The 17,863-nt window shown below is 40.8% G+C and overlaps 1 protein-coding gene across 2 annotated transcripts in view; it reads left to right on the plus strand.

Moving 5' to 3' along the window:
- The window catches only part of CLK3 (CDC like kinase 3), a 74,752-nt gene that overhangs the window by 30,602 nt on the left and 26,287 nt on the right, over nucleotides 1-17,863 (plus strand). For both annotated transcript variants that reach the window (XM_030186462.1, XM_030186469.1), the window contains exons 4-9: nucleotides 1,984-2,077; nucleotides 2,338-2,404; nucleotides 5,071-5,187; nucleotides 6,049-6,215; nucleotides 8,282-8,376; nucleotides 15,292-15,421. In XM_030186462.1, the coding sequence (XP_030042322.1) occupies nucleotides 1,984-2,077; nucleotides 2,338-2,404; nucleotides 5,071-5,187; nucleotides 6,049-6,215; nucleotides 8,282-8,376; nucleotides 15,292-15,421 (670 nt within the window). The remainder of the gene's footprint in view (nucleotides 1-1,983; nucleotides 2,078-2,337; nucleotides 2,405-5,070; nucleotides 5,188-6,048; nucleotides 6,216-8,281; nucleotides 8,377-15,291; nucleotides 15,422-17,863) is intronic.

Raw genomic sequence — 17,863 nt, forward strand, 5'->3', positions numbered from 1 at the left:
GGGAGTTCGGAGATTCTGCTGCCTTCCGTTCTGTTCGCTATGAGCTCTGTGCCCTGATTGTCTGGTCCCGCCCTCATTTCCTGTTTCTGCAAGGGCGGGACCAGACAATCAGGGCACAGAGCTCATAGCGAACAGAACGGATTAAGGCACCAGAATCTCCGAACTACCTTGCCCTTCACTTCTGCGGCTGGGACTCCGGTAAGAGGAGGGGAGGGTAGTAGAGGGGGCTTGCCGGTTTTGGAGCGGGGGGCCGACGTGCACGTACCAGGGGAGGGCGGGGCCTATGTCGGGGAGCGGAGGACCTTGCTAGCGCCCGTTTCATTTGTGCCAGAAACGGGCCTTCATTACTAGTCTATTAATACATGAGGACAGTATCCTGTGAGCAATTTTATGCAGTTTCTCTCATTTTTTAAACAAATTTACCCTGGAAATTTTGGATCTTGTAAACTAGTGATGATATCTCTAATTATAAAATCACTTAAATAATTTGTTTATATATGCTGTATGTTTTTGTTTTGTTTTTTTAAGTACTAGGTTGCTGTAAATTAAGATGTTGCAAACTGCTGTGATACCTTTGGTGAGAGGTGATCTATCAAAATGAAATAAATCAAATGGCTAGGAGTCTGCAAGTCTGTTGGGGCACTCCTGGCTAGATGGTGGCCTGTGGTACATGAGAATGGGACATGTCAAGTATAATCAGAGCCACAGGGACAAACTGTATTTCTGTTTTCTACTGGAAAACCTGTTTAAAGAAGAGGTTTCATACAGATGGCATAGGGCCCCTTCGATAACACTTATCTGGTTTTAAGGCTGGTCTTTTGGCTCCAAATTCTCTTTCTATTAAGCAAGTTTATTAGCGTGCTGCTTTTAACAGTTGTGTATCATATGTATGACTATTGTACACTGCCGCCACTGCCCTCATTAGTGCCATCTTACTGCAGTACTAAGATGAGCCTCATGGAATGTGTGTATTAATCCAGGGTCATTCTTACCTTCAGCACTGATGAAGGATCCAGTTTTGCAAAAAAATTCTTACAGGGAGAGGATTTGTTCCCTGTAAAAGTCTCTGTGAGGAGTAGAATCCAACAGAGACATAATGGTTGTATTGTATTTCAGCTGTGCTTAGATCATAATGAAGGGTTAAGAATTGTCTCCTACCTTACTTTTGAGTGTCTCTTCTGTATGCCTGTGAAATGTTTATAGCAGGCTGAATTGAATTAAGACAGCTGCTGTTCTACCAGTGATATTTAGAAGTTTGGGAAAGAAGCAGTAGTAGATGGAGCAAGAGAGTGTACTGGTTGTGCTCCTTTGGAAGATGTAGAATGGGGCAGGGCTATAACAGAATAAAAGCAGCTTTTTTTTTCCCTTTGCTTTATCTGTTGGCCACTTAAATATAATCATAAATTTGACATACTTAGTCTACCCTTCCATCCTGAACCACATTTTAAATCTATCGGGAAACTGCAGGATCTTCTGACCTCCTTGGAGGTGTGTGCTCTTGTCTAAACAGCAAGTCATTTTGGCTGCATTAAAACTACTTTTTTAATTGGATAATTTGTATAGGCTTTTGGAAGACTGGATGCTGCTTTCAGTGCTGGAGGAGAGAATTCCCTTTTATTAATTGTTTGATTCTGATTTAGAGCATAGTGTCTTGTACTTGGCTCTCCCATTAGGCAATGAGAGCACCATGGCTACTGCATCCAACACTGTATCTAATGGCACCATACACTTACAAACCTAGAGCTGCCTTTTTCCTTTTTTTTTTCTTTTGCTGTTTTTAAAGTCAGTTTGTCTTGACGTGTCCCTTGCAATATCCCTATCATTATATATGCTGTGTGCCTTATGACATGCTGGGAACTGGAAAATCGAAATCCACCGCCTCGTCCTCATCACTGCCACCTCTGCCTGACAACTCAATCTGCCAATCTGAACTGCCTGCCGTGCCGATTATTCGGATGGTGTTTCGGGGGGCGGTGCATACAGAGAAGCCGTCAGAGCAGTAAACGGGAGAGGATTGCGGAAGATGATAAGGATGGTCATCTGGTGTGCCGGACCGGCGATTGGCTTCAAGATCGATGTACAGCCACCTTTTCGTAAAACTTTACCTCTCTACTTTCTATCCCCATGTTAGATGAGATCTCTCTATTATTCAGGAGGGCCTCTAGTGCTTATGATTCTTAGAAGGGCTGAAAGTAAATGTTTTGGCACAGACTATAGAACCTTCTCCATTAGAAAGCATAGCAGTGAGACCTACCTTTGAGATCCGATTGTAAAATTGAAGACTTTACCTTCTTTCAGTGTCTTATGACTTACGAGCTCACCTTTTCTTTCTTGCAGATGAGATTGTTGGCCATCTTGGAGAGGGCACTTTTGGCAAAGTGGTAGAATGTGTAGATCATGCAAGGTATGTGTTGTATGAATTTCCTTTTCGTATACATACTGGAATAGATTCAATAAATGCGGAGTGCTATTCTATAAACAGCATTCCGAGTTGCACGCAGTTTATAGAATAGTGCTTAAAGCCAATTTCTGTGCCAAGCTTTGGTCACAAGAATTTATACTGACTGAAATCTGGTGTAAATTAGGTGTAGATCTCCGGTATTCAATAATACTGTGCGCATCTTTAGTGAATGACCACGGTATAAGATTTGCGTGTTGATCTTTATAGAATAGCACTTAGCAAGGTGTGCATGCAAATCCAAAATGTTGCCAGCTAATGCCAATAATTGATTCATGACACTGGTGTTGGTACTAATTGGCTCGTTATCCAATTTAGTTGCGCACTCATCTGAGTAGCACACAATTTTGCGTGCCATTTATAGAGTCCAAGGGATTATGCCCAGGAGAGCAGAACTTGTCATCTCGTATATAATTTTTCTAATCTTTAGAGTGTTTTTCAAAAGAATTTTTTAATGGAAAAATATATAAAAATACAGAAGGAAACTTTAGAAGAGGTCACCTATTTTAAAAAGACAAATAAGCATCTATATATCTTGACAAAATTCCTCCCCAAATCTGCAGAAGTCATGGCTAGAATAAAGCTGCAAACATTTATGCCTGTTCGGAAGCAGTTGTAAAATACGTGCATATTTTATAAATGCATGTAAATCACTTCTCTGCACCTGAGCGCGCTTTATCAGAGTTGCTTCAAAGTATGCTCAAAATCTGTGGGGTAATTTTATTTTTTATTTTTACATGTGAGAAATTTTAGATAAAATTACCCTTATGCTGTCAGCTGTGGTAACACTAAACAGGACAGACTCCAACCACATCACATATTATAATAAGGAAGATATGCAATATTTTTGTGTGGAACATTAACCTCGCTCCAAATCTGCCACTTGTCCAGTGGATTAAGCAATTTCATTTGGTAATTGGCCTTTTTATAGACATGACATTAGGTGTATGTGTGAGAAAATACAGTGCTACACTAACAGAAATGATTGTAGATGTCTTAGTTGGCAGCTACTGTAGATAATAACTTCACACTTAGTAAAGAATTCCCTAAACACAGACTTTGAGATTTCACATTGCAACCTTGTGGCTCCAAACCAGGATCTACAATGCTGACAAATATTTGTTTTATTTATTTACTGAGATTTATTAACTGCCATTATGAAGAACAAAAGCATAACTGGGCCTTCAAGACTGAGACAATAGGAGTCCTTTATTGAGATCAGACCTGACACGGGCCGTGTTTCGGTGTTAACAACGCCTGCCTCAGGGGTCTAGGTCTAGTATCAAAATAAACAAGTAGGGGATTCATTTCCCCACCAGAGGAAATTAAAAAACTTCTTTAAAACGCCACCGGTCTGTAAAGACTGTCCTAGTAATTTGCAGAACTCCTGTAGTGCGCCGTATACAGCAGGTACAGTTTAAGATAAAACTTACAATTTAACAACATAACAATAGAAAAAAATGATCAAATATAAGCATAAATACAATCAATGAGGCAAACTTGGAAATAGCAAATTGGAACCTAGTAATAGGACTAACATGAAACAAAAATATGCACGCTTAACAGCTCCGTAGAACAATAATATAACAGAAATATGAAAATGTCAGTACAGTATAAATAGCATAATAGCATGGAAGTATATTCAGATAATACATATGTCAGCATTCTAGCAATGGAACACCTAATAAACACAGCAGGGCAACAGAAGAACAATAACCCTTGTGGTCAAACAGACAAAACGGTCACAACAAGGGTCTCACACAGCCAAAACTAAAAAATAGTTCTCTCCCTGGAGCAGGTTGCCAATCAGCCAGTGCACATCCTGAAAGACAAGGTCTGCTCAGCTAATACTGCCCCGGACCTCACATATATACTGTTACAAGGTACATTTTCCCAGAAATCATGTGATTTCAGTATAAACCAGAACCATTAGGTAGCCTTATACCATATATGGATTGATCATGTATTCTATCAGTCTCTCCTGATTTGTTTGCAAGTGAACAGTTGGTGGCCATTGGTTAATTACTTATGAGTTCTGTGTCAGTTCTGTGTGCACAGCCAGAACAATACCCTTGTGTCCTCTGTCTATCTTCCTTAGCCCTCACACTATGTCCTCAGCCTGTCAGCAGCTGCCAAGGTTACATCCACCTTATATGAAAAACATACTCCGCTGCAAACTAAATGTTATGAAGTGTCAGTTCTCAGCTCCCGAGAAAGCAATGATTGTCAACAACAAGATGCTGAGTTAGTAGGCTAACGTGTGAGAACCAAACTGAGCAAAGTACAGGCCTTAGGCCTAGCCCTTAGGAACACTTCAAGCATAGAAAGGCATATACAATGGGACAAGCCCAGAAGATCTGAGGAAGAGATTATAGAGCTTTGTAGTTTGTATGGCTGGTTAGACTGGATAGGCTGTATGATCTTCATGTGTCATCATTTTATGTACTCTTGAGTTTTGAAGGTTGAAAAAGGAATAGGGAAAACATCTAGGTAGTTGTGAATAAAGGTTTTTTTGTGTCTAAGACAAGTTGTAGTTGGGCTAGAAGCCCAAAGGAGCACAAGGAAACTGCTGGGTCCAGAAGAACATCTAATTTCTCTTTTTCTCACCATAGAGGCAAAACTCAGGTTGCACTGAAAATAATTCGAAATGTGGGGAAATATCGAGAAGCAGCCAAGCTTGAAATCAACGTTCTCAAGAAAATTAAAGAAAAAGACAAGGAAAACAAATTGTAAGTGTTTCTATTACCATTAAAGTGATTGTTAATTTATCAGATGACAAGGACAGGAAATTGAAGGTTGGCTCGCTTTGGTAATGCAAAAAGAAGAAAACTCAAGATTGGTAATTTCCCCTTTTATCCTAGAAAAGAGTGGGTGGCCACAGAGAGTGAATAACCTGGGCTTGAATGGAGACAGAGACAAAAATCCCTTCTTAGCCCAGTAAGATATTCTCTCCCTCTCCACAATGAGGGAGGTTAGGTACCCTTTGTGAAATTTTAGGTATTTTCAGCCCTGAATCTACAGAGGCTAAATTCACTTGTCATGTCAAGAGCAGTGTTGATCTTGAGGCCTTTATTTGTAGTGGAGTAATTGCAAGGTTACTATTGCTGTTTTAATGAAAAGTGCATTTGCTTTCTACATGAGAAGAGAAGCAGAGTCTCGGGCTAGCTTGGACTTAGTTGATACCATTTGCCATATTGGAATATGCTTGTAATTTGTGTTATCTTAGATGTCAGGCTGCTACTGAAATGCCTAAACTTTATTAGGGAGGTGGTGGGTAAAAAGAAGTAAAACGATAAGCAGATTGGAATAACAGCCCATGGCACCCCTACTTTGGACCACCTCGTATCACACTGCTGCTGTCCTAGAATCCAGAGAAGCATAAAGGCTGAATGGTCCGATCCTTTCCTTGCTTCCACCCCTATATATTTATGCATTCCCCTTTTAGGCTAGCTTGTACCAGACTGAAGTTCTGCTGTCCCCTTGTACTCGCTCCTATTCTAATGTGAAGAGGAAGGGAAGACATGAGAATCTTCTCTTTGCCTGTAGAATTGATACACAAAACACTAACCTTGTTGTCCTTTTGGGCTTAGCATGTGTGTCCTGATGTCGGATTGGTTCAATTTCCATGGCCACATGTGTATCGCCTTTGAGTTGCTGGGGAAAAACACATTTGAATTTTTGAAGGACAACAACTTCCTGCCATATCCTCTTCCTCATGTTCGACACATGGCCTATCAGCTATGCCATGCCTTGAAATGTAAGTTCCTTCAGCATACATAAACCACCAGAGCCTTTGTTTAGTTGGGATTAACGTTTGGTTTCAGAAGGTTGATAGATGAGGGCAATACTTGGTTGGGGGTTTATTTTGAAGGGTTTCCAGTTATCAACCAGTTCAAGTGGTGTCTTACTCGATCCTTAAAAAAATAAATAATAACCTTTATTTCTGCAGTTACATTCAAGTGTTATTAAAACAAAAAAAGCTCCTAGAAAGCTAGTTTACAACTTATTGAATGTAGTCTTCTTTAAGAAAAAAAACAACTCTACACTTTCCCTAAATATGATGATAAATGCACATAACATTTTACATATCTCTAGAGCAGTGCTTTTCAACCCAGTCCTTGGCGCACAGCATTCAGGTGGGTTTTCAGAATATCCACAATGAATATGCATGAGAGAGATTTGTTTACTAAAAAGGCAATTTTTGATTTATGTTGTTGTGAATAAATTCTGGTGATGGACATTCCTTCTTTTGGTCTGCAGTTTGTTTGTGCCACCTTAAATTTTAAGGACATTGTTAAGTCTCTGGACTCTGAGCAGGGCTTCCAAAACCCATACTGGGAACCCTACAGTCAGAGTTTCAAACACATATGTAAATATGTCTCCTACTTATTCATTGAACTTAATATATACTTCTTCAACGATTCAATAATCATATTTTATCATTGTTGCATATTCATACAAAACATTGCAAATACAATAAGTCACAGTTACAAAAAACCACAAAAAAATAAAAAATATATTCAAAGCATACAAACATTCAAAGCAGATGATGTCCGATTTTATCTTTTAGCTGTCCCAAGCATAGTAATGTGAATTGCCACTTCTTATAAGAGCCAATAAATGAATCATAAATTGTTGTAATAGTTCCTTCCAAACTTTGTATATGCAGACAAGACTCTTTAATATGGAAACAAGCTTTCACTTGCGATTGATCAATTTCTCAAACACTCCATTTCCGGAACTAAAGTGTTTACAGCTGAATCAGAAGACCAAATTCAAACCAATATCTCGACGTCACACATCACATAAGTAAGTGTTCAGACATTCCACCCAGCATATCTTCAAGAGTATATCTGGTACCAACTGAAATGTTCACCGTTGAATTGGAAAGCTGGTTTCAAGCTGCTAACTCAATGCCGCACATCATCTGAATTAATGTGCCACGCATTCTGACAGATGAAACTCCATAATATTCTGGTCCCAACACTGGCCGTGTTTCCTTCTTTACTTCATCAGGAGACCTTAAGCAGCCTCGTATCGTAATTAGATACACCACAGTTAGCAGTAGCTCCCGCTATACGGATGTCATATCCTGTGTATGATCAGTCGCAAGTGAAAGCTTGTTTCCACATTAAAGAGTCTCGTCTACATATATAAAGTTTGGAAGGAAATATTACAACAATTTGATTCATTTATTGGCTCTTACAAGAAGTGGTAATTCACATTACTATGCTTGGGACTGCTAAAAGATAAAATCGGACATCTGCTTTGAATGTTTGTATGCTTTGAATATATTTTTTATTTTTTTTGTGTTTTTTTTGTAACTGTGACTTACTGTATTTGCAATGTTTTGTATGAATATGCAACAGTGATAAAATATGATTATTGAATCATTGAACAAGTATATATTAAGTTCTTTATTGGTATAAAAGACTGATATATTACTACTACTACTACTATTTAACATTTCTAGAGCGCTACAAAGTGTACGCAGCGCTGTACAAACACAGAAGAAAGACAGTCCCTGCTGGTATGGATATTAAATGTAATAGGGCTAATTATTATAGATTTACCCCTGAAATTTGAAGTAAGAGCTACTTATTCATTGTAGATACCTTGAAAACCTGACTAGCTATAGCCCTGTTCTAGAGTTGTATGTGAAATGTAAATCGTAATTTTACAGTATTCATAGCTGAAAACAGTGCAAACAAAATTTAAAACAGCTTTGAATTTGAAGTAAGATAAGCTTGTGAGCTGCATGATTATCATTGCTTTTTAGTGGTTCTGGAACCTTTCTGGGGGTAATATTTTCTCTTTCCTTAGTTCTACATGATAACCACTTGACCCACACTGATTTGAAGCCTGAAAATATTTTGTTTGTGAATTCTGATTTCAACACGTCATATAATGAAAGAAAGGTATGTATTTGTATCTGTGATATTTTGTCATAGACCGCAAAAAAGAGACTGTTCTTTGAAGTTGGTGGGGGACCCACTCTCTTTTCCCTGTGTGGGTACAGATGAATTTTCAAAATAAAAATATGCATGTCTGTTTTGAAAATTACCCCAAGGAATTTGTGCATATAACTATGTGAGCTCTTTGGTATGCATAGGTCTCCTGAAGGAGTGTATTTAAATGCTAAGCCCACACCTGGGAACACCTCTGCTTGGTCTGGGTAAACTTATATGCATGCTGGCTTTATGCCCATAAGTTTACTTTCATATCAGGAGGACAATTTTATAAATTTCCTCTAATCATAAAACACCGTCGTCCTTATCCTGCAAGATGGGTTGTGTCCCTATACCAGCAGATGGGTGGCAGAGAAATTTGAATATTCACGTAACATTACCACTACAAGGAGTAGTGCAGCGTAGACCATTCCAGTATTTCTCTGCCTGCAGCAGATAATACAGGTCAGACTAGTGCAGCAGGATTGTAATTCTGGCCTGACTCCCTAGGGCTGCATCTGTTTAAGAGTGTTGCATGATTAGCAACCTTGTAAAATAGAAAACTTTGGTGCTAGTGTGTGTGTTGCTGTAGAACTTCCGGGCCAGATAATTTATATCTAGAATTTTCACAAAGACCTGCTAAACAAATTGCAAACTTACTAATCGGAAGTGGTATTGCTCAGGTCTCAAAATGTTAAGGTGGCAGATGAGGCATTACGAGCAATGCTGGTGGAAGATGAGACCCTTTAAATAGGGAGCAACGTAAGATTCATAGTAGGTATCAGGAAGTAAAGGAAAGTAAAAGGCAAGAAATAAATTTCGGGCTCTACAGTGGGGACCATTCCTTTTTTTTTTCTCTAGCGAAAAAGGTGCTGGTACTCAAATGCCAGGCCACCCTTCATGGGTGGGGTGATAACTGAGGGACGCATCCCATAAATGCCAGGCCCCCTGCAACCAGTCACATAATCTATGACAAGGCAGAATTGGTGTGTAGAGCCTGAGCTCTTTCATTAAAACTTGGGGACCATGGGTCAATTTTAGCAGACAATGGAAAAGATGCCAGTACTCGGAACCCCCTAAAAAAAAAAAACGCTGTTGGGGACAGATTCTACCCAGAATTACATTTGAGGTTACAGTGGTCAGCTTTGAAACGGGATGAGAATAGGCCAATTTGGTGAGTATTTTGATCTCTAATGAGGTTAGAATTGGATCCTGAGGAGCCATAAAATGCCCTGCATGCTAATTAGATGTTTTGTCAATGTATGTTGTGGGAATGTTTTACAAGACACCACTCATGAATTTAACTGATTTCAATTGGTTCTTTGCAATTTAAAAATAATCATCATTGTCAATTTTGAAGAGGGGAGAGGGAATGAGTTGTTGCTACATTTTACCCCCTCTTTATTATGTGTATTAATGAAAGTACTGAGAGAAGGGAGTTTTAGCTCACTAGAGTGATTTCTTAAGAGGTACAGCTATTTTATGTCTTGCAATCTGTTTTTTTACATACTCATAGCACCAAAATGGTTTTACTGGTTATGGTTGACAGCAATGAGACTCAAAAGAGGTTGGAAAAGTTCCTGAAGGAAAAATTAATAAAAATGTAGCCAGTTATATTGGCAAGAGCCTTTGTGTATCCATGGAAATAAGCTTTGAGAAATAGATCTGCATTTTGGTATTGATGGGTACTTGTGACATGGACTAGCCATTGTAAGAGACAGAATCCTGAGCTTGATGGGCCTTGGTATGGCTTTTTTTATATAGATTGAAACACTACACTGCATTTAGTGACCGAATGGAAAGCTATAACCATGTTACTACAGTAATGCACACTATGACTCCCTGTTGCAATCTAAATTTGATATATGCCTTATCTATAAGGGGTTTGTGTGTGCGTGTGTGTGTGGGGGGGGGGGGGGTACCTCATTAAACAGCAGGAGTCATTCCGAGCACAGAAGGGATTGTTCATTTGTAACATACAATCATTTATTTAAGGCAAGAAGATTGGGTTTTTGGGTCCTCCCCTTTTAGAATAAACTGACATGAGAATTGAGGGATGAAGCTAGTTTTCTCCAAGGACAAGCAGGACATTGTTTCTCACATGTGGGTGGCGTCATGCGACAAATCCTAATGTGGACACTACCCAGTCAAGCTTAAGAACTACCATGAATTGCCTATGACTTATTGATGTTATTGCTTAATGTGTGTTTGTGTTCAGTCAGTTGTTTGTTGATTGTATTTTTAGCCTGTGTATGTTTACCTGCCTTGGATAAAGGTGGACTATAAATAATATAAACATTAAAACATAGCTTTAAGTAGCCTTTGGCAGCATCTCACCGTGCATTGTGTCTTTCCACCCAACGTGAACACATGGGAACAGCAGTCTTTGTTTTTCCGCAGAGCAGAGAGGTTGCATTTTTGTGAGCTGTCCTCAGCATGTCTTTATATATTTTTTTTCAGAATGCCTTCCTCACGGTATGTGGGCTTTTAAAATTAATTTTCTTTGTTTTTCTTCCTTCCCCTTTATTTTTTAGCTTTTTTTTTGCCAGTTTGTTTTCTTTAATTTGTTTCACAACTTAGGTCTGAGCTCCAGTCGGGATATATTTTCTTTTTATAGGAGAGGTTTTTCTCTGTCTCATAATTGAACCGTTTGATTTTGCATCAGCTATTTTTCCCCCTGATGTCACAAAAAACTCCTAGTGGCTTTAAGACATGCTCTAGGTGCAACAGAGTCCTTTCTGGGACTGATCCCCCCACAATTGGTGTCTGTTGTGCCTGTGTTCACTGTTTAAAAATACAGAAAAGAACTCTGAGCAGAAAGGCCCTGCGCAAGAAACTTTTTGGCACTTCTAAGACTGATCCATTGACATTGGAGGTGTCTGTCGATATGGCGGGAGGAGCTGCATCAAATACTTGGGGTACACTGACATCGAGGAGTTCTCCCCCTGTCTCGATTTCGGTTACCAGTAAGGCTTCCTTTGGCTGGTCTGCATTTGGATTCAACACCAAGGACATGTCTGGACTCAGTATCATCCTTGTTGGCACCAAGGTACCCTGATGTGTATTAGGCGAAGGTCAAGAAGCTCCGTCATCAGTCCCCATCGAAGCACGGTGCCAGGAGCCCTGGGTCATTGGTGCCTCCGATACCTGAAAAGCGTTGGTGTTGAGAGGGTTGCACCTCTGTGGAGTCAATACTGATGGCGTCACTCTCCTCACTGCCTGGATCAGCCATTCGATTCGGCACTGGCATCTTCACAGGCTGTCACTGAACCAATTCTGGCCCTGCATTTACTGATGCCTGCCTCCAGGGAATGGTTTTGAACCATGCTGCAGGAGGAGTTGGAATCTTGGCCTTGCATGATGCTGAGGTCTCAAGGGCATCGATGCCAGGTATGGTCCCACCCCAGCCAGTCCTGGAGACCTGTGCCTTGTCTGTTCCCCATATGTCAACACACACCCCTCAAAGGGGACAAGGTCAACCTCGATGGAGTTGATGCTCCTCTGCAACTCATCGGGAGAGGAAGTGCACCCCCCCCCCCCCCCCCCCCCGTTCTCAAGGTCAAGACCTGCCCCTTGGTGCTCATATTCTGAGCCTAGAAACCAGTCTAGTCGCCTGAGGCAGAGACAGGTTCAGCCTTTTCAAGGAGTATTATGCTGAGTCTGAGACTGACCGTTCCTGGGAATCTGTGGACCCAGAAGAGGTCTCTGAGGAGGGCTCCCTTGATCTGCCTTCAGACATATCCCCCGCTCCAGACCTTGGCACCAGAAGCGCCAGCCAGCACCCCAGTCAAAGCAGGGGATGAGTTTTTGACGGGCTCCAGGAGAGCATAGCCGCTGTAAAAGTGACTGTTCTGGATGGCGTACCAGTTGGGGGGAAGCAACAATTTTTCTGTCAAAGGTTGCCCCTTGTAGTCTCCGACCAGTGGGTTCTCAAAATAGTCTGGAATGGTTACATCCTCAGTTGGTGTCACCTGACTCTAAATTGCCCATGAGAGTGTTTGTGTTTAAATTCTTGGCACCGGGTAGTGCTTTCAGAGGTACTTTCCTCCCTTCTATAGGCCCCACCCGCTTGAGCTTTTACGATCAGAGGGGAAGAAGGGAAGAGATTCTATTCCCAAGTATTTCCTGGTGCCCAAAAAGATGGAGTGATTACTTCTCATCCTAGACCTAAGGGCCCTGAACAGATATTTGGTGAGAGAAAAGTTCAGGATGGTTTCCCTGGTCTCCCTTTTCCCCATGATTCAGTCAAATGATTGGCTGTACTCTCTGGACTTAAAGGATGCTTACACCCACAAGTCACAGGAAGTATCTCAGATTTTGAGTGGTGAAAAACCACTATCAGTATTGTGTAGTACCATTTGGCCTCGCGTCCGCTCCCAGAGTATTCACAGAATGCCTTGCTGTAGTCACAGCATTGCTATGCAGACTTGGAAGTCCATGTGTCAATTGGCTGATCAAGAGCACATTGAAGGAAGGTACTCGGGTATCTTATCAGCCAGAGAACTATTCAGGTGTTGGAGCTACTAGGGTTCGTTAGCAACTACCCGAAGTCCCATCTACATCTGGTGCAACAGTTGGAATTCATTGGAGCCCTGCTAGACATGGTTCAGGCTTGGGCCTACCTGCCTCAAGTATTCTGACCACAAATGCATTCAATCTGGGCTGGGGAACTCATATACAAGGGTTTCACACACATGGACGCTGGTCTGCAAAGGGAGACCAAGCTTCACATCAATCTCCTTTAGCTTCAGGCAATCTGGAACGTTCTAAAGGCTTTCAGAGATCGGCTGATGAACCAAATTGTTCTCATCCAGACAATCGGGTTGCTGTGTATTACATCAACAAGCAGGGGGGTACGGGCTCCTACCCCTTGTGTCAGGTGGCAGTCAGTCACCAGCCATGGCATGGATGTAGAGAACTTTGCTTTATTTTACTTTGCATACATTCTTATATTCCATAATTTAACCAAGTGGATTTTATGTGGATTACAATGAGAGAGAGAACCAGCAATATCCGGTGAATAACAATACTAAAATATGTCAAAAATAGTGTAACAAAAAATACATTTTCCTACATAAAGTCATAAATAATCACATGTAGAAACTTCTTAAAAAGGTTAGTTTTTTAATGCCTTTCTAAACCCTAGAAAGTTTAGGATCGATCTGATTTTTAAGAGAAGATCATTCCAAATTAATGAAGCTTAATAGCTAGAGCATAGAATTTAATTTCTTCAACTGCCTGAATTATCTCCAGGATACTGGAGGTTTCCACCTGCTGGTTTCCAGGAAAGATTCCTTGGAAGGTCTTGTTTTTGGAGACGGTCACTTCAGCTGGCAGAGTCAGTGAGCTGCAGGTTATAGTAGCTAATCACCTTAATGAAGTTTCACCATAACAGAGTAGTTCTTCGCACGCATCCTAAGTTCCTTCCCAAGGTGGCATTGGAATTCCATCTTAACCAGTCAATTGTCCTTCAAACATTTTTTCCAAAACCTCATGCCCATCCTGGCAAAAGCGTACTGCACACTTTGGGCTGCAAGTGAGCCTTAGACTTCTATGTAGAGCAGACTAAAGCCCATAGACAGTCCACCTAGCTTTTTGTTTCCTTTCACCCAAACTGCATTGGGCAGCCACTGTTAAATGCACTTTATCCAGTTGGCCAGCAACTGCATCTCTTTCACTTACACCCAGGTTGGGCTTACTCTGGAGGGTCTTGTTAGAGCCATGGCTGCATTGGTAGCCCACTTTAGATCAGCGTCCATTGAAGAGATTTGCAAAGTGCAACATGATCTTCAGTCCACACATTCACATCTCATTACTGTCTTGAGCAGAATACTAAAGGTGACCACTGGTTTGGTCAGATAGAGTTACAGAATTTGTTTGGGGTCTAGAATCCAACTGCACCATCCTAGGCCCATTTTTCTTCTGTTCTAGGCTGTATCCATGTTAAGGTTGATTGGTTTCTAGTTGGCCTTCCATTGCAAGTCTCTTGTGTCCTTTTATTTGTTGTTTTTGGTGAACCTGGTAGCTAGAGATTCCCATATGTGAGAATGTCTTGCTGGTCCTTGGAGAAAGCAAAGTTACTCACCTGTAGCAAGTGTTTTCCGAGGAGAGCAGGACATTTATTCTCCCATCTCCTCCTCCCTTCCCTAGGAGTTGCATTATTTTAACTTTGATATTATACTTCTGGCCCATGCGCTCACGCTGGGCAGGATGGCACTCGCGCATATGTGGTGGGATGCTGCCAAAGGCTTCTTAAATCTGTAATACACTGGGTAGCATCTGCACCAGGCTCCATCAGATTACGTCACCCATATCTGAGAATACATGTTCTTTTCTCCTCGGAGAACACCTGCTACAGGTGAGTAACTTATAGGAATGTTCTTTCTGGAGTATTATGATTATGATGTTTAAATGACTTTGAGGCATATTTTCAAAGCACTTAGCCTTCCAAAGTTCCATAGAAACCTATGGAACTTTGGAAGGCTAAGTGCTTTGAAAATATGCCTCTTTATATGTTGTGTCTGTTTTTAAATAGGCTGCTGTAAATTAAGGTACCTTTTGAAAGACAGTCTGTCAAATGAAATATATCTAGTTCAATTTCTTTTTTTTTTTTTTTTTTAAGTATTTATTGTTTTGCATTTCACATACAAAGATTTTTTCCTTGGGCACAACAGGAGAAAAACACTTTGTAGAGAGAAACGTTTATTCCTACCTGGATGAGCTCAGTTTTCACTACTTGTTAAATAAATAAAAAAAAATCAGCCTATGTTCCATAACTTAACACTATGAAAAAACTGTTCTGCTTCTGAATTTGGAGAACACAACATATTTTCTGTTAACCTAGCATGCACGTTTAGAGATATTAACACCATCTGTATGGTACAGAAATGTGAAGAGAAGTCTGTGAGGAACTCCAGCATCAGAGTTGCTGATTTTGGCAGTGCCACGTTCGATCATGAGCATCATACAACAATTGTTGCAACACGTCATTACAGACCCCCTGAAGTGATTCTGGGTGAGACTCCCCACCTATTACTGATTGTACCATGAATAGGGTTTTGCCTGTACTTTAAAATAGTTTGAATTTACAAACATTCCTTGGTCTTCAGTACTGGATTTTATATTTATCTTACATTATCCTACATTGTCCATACCAAGTACTTGGTTTCAGTTAGGGGAACCCCCTTTGAGGAGCTGTAGCCTAAAAATGCTTTGTGGTTTGGGGAAAATGCAAGTTGAGATACTGATAGTTGTGGAACGAGCTCCCTAGGTTTGAGGTTGAAGTAGGAGATAGAGAACATTAGTAGGGAGGATGAGGTATGGTATACTAGCAGGGCTTCTTGAATAGAAGATTGTAAAAGGTGCTTCTGGGTGGAAGATTAGGAGCAGGAGAGATGGTGGAAAAGGAGTGCTTCGTGGGTACAAAATTAGGAGGGTTAAAGAGCGTTTTCTTCAGCTAGAAGAACCTTATATCTGCTTGATGGTATTTGCTCTACACTATTTGAGTGCCAGTATCCAGCTGTGTTCCAGCAAGAACTTTTTTTTTTTTCATCTTTCCCTTCTTAAAGAATTACATTGTTTGAAACAGAAAGAAGGGCCCTTTCTTCATGACAAGCAGTGAAAATATAGCCACGCAGATGATGTCATCGGGTGAACTATCCTGGCACATCTACTTTACAAAAGCCCAGAAAAATCCAGATTATTGTTCTGGGCATCCCTTCACTCTTCAGTCTTTTTCATCTGCTTGTATTAAAAGGATGAGTAATGATCTCCAACATTGTTTAGAGAAAAAAAAAACAACAACAAACCTTTAGAAGAAGGAACTCCTAAGATCTTATGGCCAGCTAGGACTCTTAAGACCAGTTCTGACCCAATGGGTTTTCTTCTAGCAAAGCACCAAGAAAAAAAAAAAGCACTTGTCTCCAGAAAAACCAACCCACCAGGCTCATTAAGATTATCTGCAGGTATGGAGGTATTGACATCAATTGACACAAAAGCGCTAACCCAAAAGGATTCCTCACAGTACATGTACATTCAGGAGAGAATTGTGACATGACTGCAGAACTCGCCAAAGCTCAACATCCCCAATAGGCACAACTTTAATTCCTCTGTTCATGAATGTGGTGCCAACATCAATCTCTCCTTCCTCTGTGGTGAGAATCGTGACGTGGCTGCAGAACTCGCCAAAACTCAGCATTCCCAATAGGCACAAGAAAGCAACAATTTTAATTGCTTTATTCATGAGCGTGGTGCCAGCATCAGTCTCTCCTTCCTCTGCAGGGCTAATGCTCAGCCACTGTGACTGCAGTGACCACAGCAACCTGCAGTCCTGGACTATTGGCGTCCTCAGGCAGTGCACTGCACAAATCTGGAGATGCTAACCACCTCCATTCCACCAGAGGTAACAGAGCATTCTCATAAAGCAGCTCTGTTTGAGCCATTCTTCAACAGATTTTCTCTTAAAACAAACCTGAAAGCTGGAGTAGCGCATTACATGTGTATCCCAGAAGATAAGCAGCTACTGATTCTGCTGGCACTTCATTTGCCAAGTCAAAGGAAGACACTTGTCCCCCAGCTGTCACAAAGAACCTGTTGACTATCACATTATGCCAACCTTGATTTCTGTGGGTCTGGAACATTGCGCGCCTATTTCAAGGCTGTACATTCTTGCTGTAACTTTTACAAAAATTCATCAAGGCCAGAAGAGCCTATTTTATAATCCTACAACCTCCAGGACAGACCACCACCACCCAGGGAATGTGAATCCTTTGACAGTGAAGCGGGTGAAGCAAGCTGGAAGCATGGCTGGAATATGTACTGCCATGTCACTGATGCTGAAGCAGATTTTTTTGCCTCGACATCCGTCTCTGACACATTCCTTTAGGTGTCAGTTAACAAACCTAATCAGGAGGATTACTCTTAGATGATATTACTGCAGTATCTAAGCTAATTCTTAATATTCAAGAGACTCTGGAGAACAGACAATGAAATTTATTAGTGAGAGATGGTAGCACTATCAGTCCATAAAACCCTAAAGTCCAAAATCTCCCTTCTCCATGCCACCCAAATCAAAAGTATAAGATACAGTTGGTCTCAAGGTATATGACCAAACTTGGTTCCCACACCAGTGGAGGCTGTTCTCACACAATTCAAACTTAATCCAATATTCACCAGTCTAGGATCCTAGAAGTAGTAGAGAGAAATACTTTTCTGGTGGCTTAATTCTACACCTACTACAAATTATGCAGTATCGCCACTGACTAGTGGAACAAGCTTTGTCTTGTCTTTTGTTACACTAGAATCTCAAGCTCAGCTGGGGCAGATCCTACAAAACACAGCAGAGCATGATACACATCTAATCCATGCTGTTTATGATTTTCTGTTATATATTATTAGCTAGAAGAGCAACAGTCACCAAAGGTGCATAAAGTCTCCAGAAAAGATGTTCGATTGCATT

The sequence above is a fragment of the Microcaecilia unicolor genome, chromosome 1 (genome assembly GCF_901765095.1).
Source record: "Microcaecilia unicolor chromosome 1, aMicUni1.1, whole genome shotgun sequence".
In the NCBI taxonomy this organism is placed as follows: domain Eukaryota; kingdom Metazoa; phylum Chordata; class Amphibia; order Gymnophiona; family Siphonopidae; genus Microcaecilia; species Microcaecilia unicolor.